This window comes from Arachis hypogaea, chromosome 20, assembly GCF_003086295.3.
Source record: "Arachis hypogaea cultivar Tifrunner chromosome 20, arahy.Tifrunner.gnm2.J5K5, whole genome shotgun sequence".
Classification (NCBI taxonomy): Eukaryota; Viridiplantae; Streptophyta; class Magnoliopsida; order Fabales; family Fabaceae; genus Arachis; species Arachis hypogaea.
Window position 1 is genome coordinate 55070075 of NC_092055.1, and position 12844 is coordinate 55082918.

Sequence of the window (12844 nt, forward strand, 5' to 3'; positions counted from 1 at the left end):
TGGTTAAGGTGCCCACATATATAATAAATAAGGTCCCGGAAAAGTCAGACGCAATCCTAGAACTCCGACACTCAGATTATAAATCTTAAGGAACTAAATCAGAAATCGTAAATGGTTTTCTGACTCTGGTTTAGTTCCTTAAGATTTTATGGTTTCTGATTATAAACCTTAAATCAGATTATAAACCCTAATTTTATGGTTTCTGATTTTGTTCCTTAAGATTTATAATCTGAGTGTCGGAGTTCTAGGATTGCCTATGGCTTTCACGAGACCTTATTTATTATATATGTGGGCACCTTAACCAAACTGAGAACTCCCGATTCTCATCCCATATAATATTGTTATTTTTCAGATGAAGGTTGTGAAGCACCACTCTGTGTATTCTGGAGACTTTGATGAAGCAAAGAATTCTTGGGACTTAGGGACGTATTTTTTATTATATATATATATATATATATATATATATATATATATATATATATATATATATATATATATATATCTTACGTTTCTTCGTACGCAAGTTTTTCATTTACGTGAGGGTTACGACTTTTGTTTTAAACTATTATATATATTATGACTTAAGTATAAGATTCTGTGTGATATGGTGTTACAAGAGGCAAAGCTAGACAATATTTACTTGGGGGCCAATATTTTTTTTAGTTTTTTATTTTAACAAAAAAAATTAAAAATAACTATATATATAATTTTTATTAAAAATAACAACTAAGACTTAAAATTTACTTTTTATAAGATAATTGAACATATTGTATATTAAAAAACTTAAACACAAATATCTCAAAAATAATTTCAAATATTGTAAATATAGGTTGTTACATACTTGCTTTTAGAATCTTCAAATACTATTTAATTTCTTTTTAGACGATTTCTGCAAAATTATTAAAAAAATATTTTATGCTTCATGTAAATAATTTAAATCACAACCATAACTTATGAAATAAAAAAATTAATAATAATATTATTAGAGCTGAAATAAATTAAAATTTGTAATTTACATAGACAATTGAACTCGACGTTTTTTCCTTGATTCAAAGTCATCTATTATTAAATCTGTACTCAGGGGCTAAGCTAGACAATATTTACTAGGGGGGCCAATATTATTTTTATTAAAAATAACTATATATATAATTTTTCTTAAAAATAACAACTAAGACTTAAAATTTACTTTTTATAAGATCACTGAACATATTGTATATTAAAAAATTTAAACACAAATATCTCAAAACTAATTTCAAATATTATAATATAGGTTGTTACATACTTGCTTTTAGAATCTTCAAATACTATTTAATTCCTTTTTAGACGTTTCTGCAAAATTATTTAAAAAATATATTATGCTTCATGTAAATAATTTAAATCACAACCATAACTTATGCAATGAAAAAATTAATAATAATTTTATTAGAGCTGAAATAAATTAAAATTTGTAATTTACATAGAGAATTGAGCTCGACGTTTTTTCCTTGATTCAAAGTCATCTATTTTTGAATATGTACTCAGGGGCGAAGCTAGACAATATTTACTAGGGGGCCAATATTTTTTTTAGTTTTTTATTTTAACAAAAAAATTAAAAATAACTATATATATATAATTTTTATTAAAAATAACAACTAAGAGTTAAAATTTACTTTTTATAAGATCAGTGAACATATTGTATATTAAAAAACTTAAACACAAATATCTCAAAACTAATTTCAAATATTGTAAATAGGTTGTTACATACTTGCTTTTAGAATCTTCAAATACTATTTAATTCTTTTTTAGACGTTTCCTGCAAAATTATTAGAATAATGTATTATGCTTCATGTAAATAATTTAAATCACAACCATAACTTATGCAATGAAAAAATTAATAATAATATTATTAGAGCTAAAATAAATTAAAATTTGTAACTTACATAGACAATTGTGTTCGACGTTTTTTCTTTGATTCAAAGTCATCTATTATTTAACTCTTGAATTTGAGAGTCAATTGCTGCCAAAAGACACATCTACTCGGTATTGATGCTCGATTGTTATCTTTGGTTGACGAGATCGACCTCTTCCAACCGTGTATTGTGTACTCATATTAGGGATGTCAATTTCATATTTCTCACAAAACTTCTTAACAATCTCAAGTAAATTACACCAACCATTATCCCTCAATTTTTGAAGTAGTTTTGATGTGAAAACAACATGCATTGCATTCAAAATGTCTTGGAAATTTTGTTGTGATGCTTGGCACAAAATATTAGTAATCCCCATAATTTCCTTCATCAAATGTAACAAAAAATAAATTCAAACGAGGATAACACTTTGTTGACACCATAAGCCTCACTTCTTTGAGCAGAAGTTGTACCATCATCAATAATATTATTAAGAATGGTATGAGTAGCTGCAAATATTCTTATCAAGCTACAAATAGATTGAAAGTGAGAACTCCATCTTGTATCTCTAGCTCTTTGTAATGTGCCCACTTGATTTGCACCTTGACCTGTTTCTAGCTCATAATTGGCAATCAATTTTGCATTTTCAATTTCTTGAGCTTCTTGTAGTTGATTATGTCATTTGCAATATGCACCAACAATATTGACAATAGCAGTCAATTGTGTGAAAATTCATGAATTTGAAGCACTTTCCTTGAAGTAGCCACCAATGCTAACTGCAATCTATGAGCAAAACAATGGGCATAATATGCTTGTTGGCAATCATTGAGAAATAAAGCTTGTAAATCATTCCATTCCCCTCTCATATTGCTAGCACCATCATACCCCTGACCTCGAATATTTTCAATTTGGCGATTATAAATAGAAAGCACAGACATCAACTCTTTTTTCAAAGTCAAGACACTAGTATCATTAACATGTACAAGATCAAAGAAGAGTTTACGAACAAAACCATCCACATCAACGAATCTCAAAACAATAGCCATTTGCTCTTTTTTAGATTCATCACGAGCTTCATCAATGATAACACAAAATTTGGCATCTCCAATATCCTTTCTAATTGAGTTTCTCACTATTGTAGCAAGAACATATAGAATTTCTTTCAGAACATCACTTGAAGTATATTTAGCAAATCTAGGAGCATTTTCCAAAACAAGATTCTGAACATTACTATTGTAAGAACCCAAAAACTTTAACAATTCAATAAAGTTACCTCGATTATCTGAACTCGAGCTTTAATAAAGGCCTCTATAAGCGCAACCTTGAAAAGTCAACCATCTAATACAATCAATAGATGCTCCAAGTCTACGTCGATTATTTTCAATTTCCTCTGACATTTGTCGTTTCATAAGTGTATCAACATGTTGTGATTGCTTCATCAAATCATCACATGATTTTGTTGCCCTATTATGGAATGAATTGGGGCCTTTGCTAATATGATTCAAAAGAGGACAATCTTTTCTACTATTTACTTTCTTCTAATTTCTGAAGCCATTTTCAATGAAAGCATTTGAACCTGTGTTGATTGAAGATTCCATAGCAAATAGGTAGCATGGTAAACAATATACAGCATCATCTTCAATAGAATACTCTAACCATGAAGGGTATAATTCAAACCAAGAAGCTTGAAAACAATGACGATGACTTTTATCGCTTGAGAAATAATAATTATCAAGTATGGGTCAATTTGGTCTAGCTTTAAGATAAGCTCGACGAATTTCATCTATTTTACTTGGATGAAACTTCCAAATCATTGGTCGAATTCCTGGATCTCTTACCAAATGACATATTTCCATTTGTTCAGGATTAAGTCATGGGTGCTTTGACTTTGAACTATCTTGTTGAGGAGCTAAAGTACTCATGTTTGATGCCTCAAGTATTGAAGAGGTTGGTGTTGATGTAACAACATTAGAAACATTTTCACTTTTCTGGCTAGTCTTTTTAAAAAAAGTGTCTATTGTTTTCATCTTACTCATGATTCAACCAAATTCCTACATTTGAGAATTTACATAGATAATAAGATAAATATTATGCAACTTAACTAAACTCAATTTATTTTATTTTTTGCAAATTAATAATATCAATGTCACAAACAATTAATAATGAGAAAAAAATTTAAAAACAATACAAGGATAACATTATAATTACATGATTATCATCTTCAATTTTTTTCAAAAACCTAAATTATTATTATAAGATTATAAACGAAATAATTAAATAAATATATAAATTATTCAAAAAAATAAATAAAAGAAATAACTTACAAAAGAAAGAAGAATGAGTGATGATAATGAAAGACCAAAGACTACTTGCTATCTTTTAAGTTGTAATGATAATGAAAATATAGAGTGATGTTTTGTTTTCTAATCGACAGAAGAGAGAAGAATGGAAGAAGTGATTTGTTGACTTTTTGTTGATGCCCTTTCAAATTCATCACTTCTAATATGGATTATGACTTTTTTTTAACTAAGCATATGGCCCATTCATAACCCAAATAATACAATACTTTTTAACTATTTTTTGCTTCACCCATTTTTTGAATGAACATTACGGACAGGGGAACAATTTTTCAAAGGGGGAGGTCATATATTTTTTTAAGGGGGGGGGCACTCTTTTATTTTTTATTATTTTTGTAAAAAAAATTTTGGGGGGAGGGGAGGGGGGGCACGGCCTCCCCTGTAACATACGTAGCTTCACCCCTGACCTTGCTGATCGGAAAGTTTGAAGCACCCACGGTATCACAGAGATGAGATATATCTCGAAAGAGTATCCTTGACAGAATATTTATCGCCCACCATAAGACTTGATTTCTGATATTACCCCACTTCTTTTTTTCCTTTTTGGCATTTTCTCGTTTTTTGCAGGATTCTGAATATGGCTTATGACTCATTACCACCACCTTCTCCCACTCATGCCGAAGTAGTGGCCATGAACGCCGTCCTTCAAGCAGAAGTAAAGAAAATGTCCAGGCTCTTGGCGAGTAAAGCGGACAATGATGGAGGTGATAAAAAGACTGCGAACAAAGAAAATCCTGAAGACGAGCATCACTCTGAAGCAAACACAACAATGAAAGTCTCCCCCTCAATAAGATCCAATAAAAAGAGAACAAATCCTTTCTCTAATGAAATGATGAACTTCCAAATGCTAAATAATTTTACACTTCCAAGCACATTAAAACCCTACGAGGGCTTCGGTGACCCCAAGATCCACACCCACTAAGTTTGAATCCATGATGTTTTTAAATGGTTCTTCTGACCCAATCTTTTGTTGTTCATTTCTGACCTTTTTGGACGGAGCTACTTTATTTTGGTTTTCTAGTCTCCCTGCAGGTTCAATTTCAATCTTTGAGGAGTTTGTCAACCAATTTATCAATAATTTTGTAGCTTCCAAGATCTATGCCCATGACTCTGATTTCCTTAGCACTATCAAGTAAGGACAACATGAGAGTCTGAAAGATTACATGACAAGATTCACAAAAGTCACGATGAAAATTTCCAACCTTAGCCCTGATGTACACCTTCATCCGCAAAAGAGCGGACTATGCCCGGGAAGATTCTAGGAGACTACTACCATAACTAAACCTAAGACACTGGCAGAATTTAGAGATAAGGCATCGGGATAAATAGAAATCGAAGAGCTAAGGGAAGCGAGGAAGGCAGAGAAACAAATACCGTAAACACCTTAGAGAGAAGAGGATAGATTGGGATGGCAAGTCAGCCATGTGAACAAAAGAAACATTTTAAATTAACGCCGAAGTTTGACTCCTACACAAAGTTCAACACGAAAAGAGAGGACATCAAAAAGAAAATTCTCCACAATAAGCTCATAAATCCGCTTAACAAAGCAGGAACCTATTAAGACCAAAAATACGTGGACAAAAGCAAACATTGTGTATTCCATCAGAAGTTCAGTCATACCACCAATGAATGTGTAATAGCCAAAGACCTATTGGAAAGATTGGCAAGACAGGGTTTGCTGGACAAATACTTCAGCAACAGAGGCCAAAGAGAAATGACAAGTGCTACAAATCAGCTGAACTATAATTTAACTCCTAGGGACAAAGGAACTTGGCATGCTTCCCTAGAATTCCCATCAAAAGGCATTATTAACTATATTTTGGGTGATTTTGTAGGAGGTGGAATCAGCAACACAGCCAGGAAACGAAGTTATCGAACCATGCTAACCATGGAGGGATCCTCCAAACACAACAAGCCTCACTTTCCACAGAACACATTTCTTTTGATGCATCCGAATTCAAGTCACAGTGCTCAAACTTAGGCCATCCTATTGTGATTTCAGTTAACATGGGAGAATTGACGGTTAAAAAAGTCTTGCTTGACCCATGGAGTAGTGCCGATGTATTGTTTTACTTGACTTTTCAAAAAATACAGCTCAAAGATAATGCTCTGCAACCTTCGACCAGAGAGTTGGTAGGCTTCTCCAAGGAAAGGGTGCCCGTGATAGGTTATCTATGGCTAAGAACGACACTAGAGGAACCCTACGCTCGAAAATCCTAGACATTCAATTTTTAGTAGTAGATTGTGTTAGTCCTTATAACGACATTTTAGAGAGATCATATCTTAACTCTTTTGGAGCTATTGTTTCTATAGTTCACTTGTGTGTAAAGTTCTATGTGCAAGATAACATCATAGCAACAGTGCATGTCGATCATAAGGATGGGCGACAATGTTATAACGTGGGCCTGAAATTGAAGCCACCATCAATAGAAACTTTCAACAAGTCAACTCTATCTACAATAGGGAGGACATCCCATCCTTGGCTGAATTGGATCCCCGAAAGGACATGTCTAGCCAACTTACTCCAAAGGTCGAACTGAAAAAGGTATCACTTAAATACACTAAAATTGGATTTACTTTTTCTGCAAGAAAATGAGCAAAAATCACTAAATTTCTTAGATCTAATATTGATCTCTTCGCATGGACGCCAGTAGATGTGCCTGTGATTGATCCAAATATCATATGCCATAAACTTGCTATCAACCTTGGCGTCCAACCAGTGCGCTAGAAAAAGCCAAACCTAGGGACAAAAAGAAGAAATACAGCCATAACAGAGACTCAGATTCTCATCATGGTTAGCGAATGTGGTCATTGTAAAAGAGAGCTCGGGACATGGCATATGTGCATGGATTTCACAGACATGAACAAAGCATGTCCCAAGGATTTAAACTCATTGCCAAGTATCGACAAATTATTCGATAACACATCAGGTTTCAAGGTGTTAACTTTTATGGATGCTTATTCCGGATATAATAAGATATTAATGCACCCAGAGGATCAAGATAAGATCACATTCATAATAGATAATGGTAACTTTTGTTATAAGAGAATGCCTTTCGGACTTAAAAATGCAAGAGCAACATATCAGATGCTGATGGATAAGGTTTTCAAGAAACAAATAGGTCAGAACATGAAAGTCTATGTGGATGACATGGTTGTAAAATCGGAGTCAGAGGAAGCACACCAAGCCGACCTCCACAAAGTGTTCCAATAGCTTCGAAAATACAACATGGGGTTAAATCTCGAGAAATGCACGTTCGGGGTACACGAAGGCAAATTCCTTGGCTTCCTATTGACACATTGGGGAATTAAAGAAAACCCGACAAATGCCAAGGTTGTCATACAAATGCAATCACCTAGAATAGCTAAAGAAGTTCAACAAGTCACTGGTCGACTCGCGACATTGTCTAGGTTTCTGCCCGTAGCTGTGGCACGATCTTATTATATCTTTAACACTCTCAAAAAAGCCGAAAAATTCACTTGGACTGACGAGTGTGAACAAGCATTCAACAACTTCAAGAAACTCCTTAGTTCACTTTCTATTCTTTGGAAACCACAACAGGGTAAATCTCTTTACTTATATCTTTCAGTTTTAGCTCATGTAGTTAGTTTTGTACTTGTTAGAGAAATAGGTAAAGAACAACTTACAATTTATTTCATAAGCAAGGTACTGTAGAATGCAAAGACAAGATACCTAACCATAGAAAAGCTAGCATTTGCCTTAATAGTCATAGCTAGACGCTTATGATGCTATTTTCAGAACCACCAAACTATAGTTCGAACAAGCCAACCACTCTGGCAGATATTAGCATGACCAGAGCTCACAGGACAACTCATCAAGTGGTCAACCAAATTATCAGAATTTAACATCTCCTATTAGTCGAGAGGATCATTGAAATCTTAAATATTAGCCGGCTTCATCATTGTTTTTACCACTACAGAAGTAATCCTCCCAGTGTGGGAGCTATATGTCGATGGAGATTCCAATGGGGGGTTGCGGAGTAGGAATCCTCCTTAAAGACAACACTGGTGTTTTCATGCAGATTTTATAAAATCACAAACTATCGACAAGTGCACTAAATCATCTCAAGTAATACCACGGGAGTGGGTTATCTTTCCCACGAGGATTAACGGATTAAGCAAATAATAGTCAATTGATTATTGTAGTCAGACAATCACAAACTTAGGATCTCAAGAATACTTAGCATAAAAATAGGGAATTTAACAAAAGCAGTTATAAACGAGTGCGAAAACAATATTATTAAGAGAGCTAAGGTTTCAGAGATGTTGAACTTCTGGAATAATTCTTTTCACTTTCCATCTTGATCAAGCAGAGATGTATCTATGGCAAATCATCAGTAATCAAATCCTAATTCCTTGGTAATTTAATTCCTCTTTAACCTAATTACTCGTTAATTCCTTAGTGAATTATTTAAGAAAAGAGGTAAAGCAATTTCACTGATTTAAGAACCACACAATTCACAAGAATTATTCCTAGTTGATTTGATGTCATTTATCTAGTCTAGTTTTGAAACTCAAGAATTGTGAGAAGAAGTTTTCAAGCTTAATTCAACTAATTAAGTTTTCCAAGATATTAAGAGAATTCATGCTAAAAAAGAATTCTTTCCCAACACATTCAAATCCTTTGGATGAAAAACGAAAACTTTTTCTTAAGAAAATATCAATGCATTAATTAAAGGTAGAAAAGCTAGAATATTAATCCATAGGAATCAACAGAGCTTTTAACCTTAGCCGAGGAGATTACTGGCTCATACTTCAAGTTTCACGGCACATCTCCCCATGTTGCACACATGGAATCCTTGTGAATTGCCCTTCTGTTTTCTTCTCAGGCATCCTACGGTTGCTTCCCCACATTGCATGCATGGGATTTTGGCTCCAATTTGCTCTCTGTTTTACCCTTTACGTCACACGGCTAAATTCCCACGTCACACAACTGATGAATCATGCATACGCGCGACACCCTTTGATTGCTCTCAATTAGCTTCTGTTTCTCTTTTCATGTTGTACAGCTAGGTTCTTGCGTGCAATGGCTAGTGTTATTATGTACATAGGCTCGATGTGTATGCACGAAGTGCCTAATGTCGTCAGTTGTGCGTACGCATGACACCCTCTTTGCATATCTTGATTTTTGTTTTGTACTTGATTCCAACACTTTCCTACACATACCAAAGCTCAAAGAAACTCCAAGAAATTTTTTTTAAAAGTATGAGAGTCTTAATAAAAACAACGAATCCACTAACTGTATTCAAAGAAATAATAACTAAAAGCAACCAAAGATGATCATGCATCACAACACCAAACTTAAGATCTTGCTTGTCTCCAAGCAAGAAAAGAACTATGCACAAAAGACTCCTCTAAATTGGAATGGGTTGAAGAATTTCTTGACATTTCAGTGAGTAAAGTGATCAAGTGATAGTGGGATAAACTCCGAATTGTGTGAGCATGTATGGATTTCAGTGCTTACTAGGCTTACAATTGAAAGTTTTAGAACTTAGGATTTCATTCGGATGATATTATAGAGGTCTCTTTATATAAATTTTCACCTTTAAGATAGCTTTTCCTTTTCTTTCTAGGGTGCTTTGCACCTTGAGTCTAGCCGTGACTCTAAATGTTTTAGCTCAAGCTTTGCTCGACACCGAAACACCACAAGCACTCATCTAGGGAACTCTTTGAGTACGTGCTTCTTTTTATTCTTCCCAGTTAGTGGTGCTCAGAGCCTTTGGCTTCTCTTTTATTTGTACTTGGCTTTAACTTTAAATATTCTGTCTCAAGATTTCCTTGACATAGTCACACCACAAGCACTTAACTAGGAAAATGACCCTTTGAGCTTTAGTTCTTTTGAACTTTCTTAGCCATTGGTGCTCAGAGTCTTGGGACTTGCTTTTTGTTTTTTTTTGTTTTTCTTTTCTTTTTTTGCTTCATCTTGGTGTTATAGATTTTTGAGATCTTCCATAATACTTCTCTAAACTTCATTCCATGTCTTAGAGCTCCCCATGCAAGTTTTCACAAACATGTAACCTCATGACACAATCATACTATTAGAACCTCCATTTTTCTTAATCTTTACTCGCCCCATATTTAAAAATTTTCTTCAACTTTTTTCATTCAAAAATTATTTGTTGCATGCTTAAAGATATTGGTTGCAAGAAATTTCAAAAGTGAAGAGAAATGAGGAAGATTGAATCATGATTATCAAAACAGTTGCAATATATAAGAAATAAAAACTCAAAGGTAGAGTTATCTCCCTTTTTATCATCTTTTAGTCTATGTAAAGCATGACCTCCAACACCAAACTTAGAGTGGTTGCTTGTTGATGGGGGCAGAAATTAGCCAATTAAGAAATTATAGTAAGAACAGCGTTGCAAGTACAGTTCTTAACCGACGAAAATCCGCTTATCGATTCAGAAGGGTTGTCACAAAATTAGAATAAAAATACTAGGAGTAGGAATCCCAGGTCGTCTCCCAACGAGTTGACAAAAGGGTGCTAATTTATTAATAAGGATTTTTCCGAGAATTTTTAAGAGTTGGAGAACAGAAATTTAAATGATTGTAATTTAAAGCAGTGGAAATTAGCAAGAGAATTTATATAATCAAATAAAAGTCTTGACCGGGGGAAGATTAATTGGAAGTTCTATCCTTATTGGATTCTCTCAAGTGTAGTATCAAGAGGTTGTTGTTTTCACTTTGTTAACCCTTACTAAATAAAGGAAAGTCAAGTGATTGAGCTAACTCTTATTCACAAGTCCTAATCCTCTCCCTTGGGAAGGATTAGCGTTAGTGCCTAGAGAGTTAGCCAACAACTTCCAATTTAACTAATCACTTGAGTTTCAACTCAAGGGTCTCCTTTTAACCAACCTCCAAGTTAAGTTGGGAGTCTATTCCATTGACATGAATGTAATTTTCATAAAAGGATAAGAGAAAGACATGATGAATTAACTAAAATATTAACTGGAAATTAATTAAAGGTAAAAGTAGTTCTTTGCATTAATAAATCCCAAAATCATAAACATACATATCTGAACAGGGTTAATGGGCAACAAAAGAATAAAGGAATAAGAAAAAAAACTAGAATAATGAAACTTCAACGGAGCTAGTGACTCTTCTCAATATCCAAAGCAAAAGCATCAAAGCATAAAAACTAGAAATTTATGAGTGTGTAGAAAAACCTAGAGGAAGCGTGATTTCTCTCTAAGATTTCAATCTAAAAACTAAAAACTCTGCGAATGAGAATATATGTTGAGTCTCTACTCGTCCCCTGGCTCTAGTCTATTTTTGGGCCGAAAACTGGGTCGAAACTCAGCCCAAAATTGCCCCTAGCATTTTCTGCAGGAAGCGCATATCACACGTACACGTCAGTCACGCGTACACGTCGCTGGTCATTTTTGTGTACCACGCATACGCGTCAGGCACGCGTACATGTTACCGTGCAGACTCCGATTCACGCACACGCGTGAGCCATGCGTGTGCGTTGCTCCTTGCTAGTTGTCTCCTTTATTTCTTGTGCTCCTTCCGTTTGTGCAAGCTTCCTCTTCATCCTTTAAGCCATTCCTACCCTATAAAGCCCGAAAACAATTAACACATAGATCACGGCATCGAATGGTAAAAAGGGGGATAAAAATATACAATTTAAAGGCTTAGGAAATAAGTTTTCAATTATAGAACAAAATTGGAAAGGAATTGTAATATCATGCAAATTGTATGAATAAGTGTACAAGGACTTGATAAAAACCACTCGAATCAGTACAAGGTAAATCATAAAATAGTGGTTTATCAATCTCCCCACACTTAAACATTAGCATGTCCTCATGCTAAGCTCAAGGAGACAGAAGAAATGAATGGGGGAAAGTAAGACTCGTGATACGCAACCTATGAATGCAACTATATGCTAGGATGTTTCTGTCTACTTGGTTAAAAGTAAATAAGTTCTCCAAGACAAACATAAATCAGATTCCACTAATTCAAATCACACAATAAAAAACAAGTAAACTTGTAAGAATATTGCTCATGAAAGCAGGGAACATAGAATTAAGCATTGAACCCTCACTGGTAGTGTATATGCACTCTAATCGCTCAAGTGTCTAGGGTTAATTCACTGTACTCTTCTCTAATCATGCTTTTTAGATTTTATTCTTCATCTAACCAATCAACAAAAATTTAGTATACCAATGTAAACATCATAAGGTCTTTTCAAGGTTGTAATGGGACTAAGGTAAGGGTGAGGATATATGTATGGCCAAGTGAGCTATAATATGAATCTTTGACTAATCTAAGCTTTCACCTAACACACACACACACACACACACACACACACTCTATTTAATTCTAAAATCATGCCTAGCTACCCATAATTCCCACTTTTTCATCACATACTCATGTACCAAATTTTTCTTTAAGTTTCACCACATATGCATTGACCTTTTATTAAACTTAGCATTGGGGTAATTTTGTCCCCTTATTTATTTATTTATTTATTTGTTTGAATATTTTTGATTTTTTTTATTTTTTTAAGGTAAAAATAAACATAACATATCAATGTACATGGGTTTTTAATTTATTTTTTTATGGTCTCACATGAGTAGG

General features: G+C 33.9%; 1 protein-coding gene across 1 annotated transcript; it reads right to left on the reverse strand.

Annotated features, from left to right (window-relative positions):
* Nucleotides 1-2602: 2602 nt before the first annotated feature.
* On the reverse strand, nucleotides 2603-3283 carry LOC140183070 (uncharacterized). The gene is made up of 2 exons (XM_072231070.1): nucleotides 3222-3283; nucleotides 2603-3116 (listed from the first exon to the last, which is right to left on the reverse strand). The coding sequence occupies exons 1-2, from the start codon at nucleotides 3281-3283 to the stop codon at nucleotides 2603-2605; spliced, it is 576 nt and encodes a 191-aa protein (XP_072087171.1).
* Nucleotides 3284-12844: the final 9561 nt, after the last annotated feature.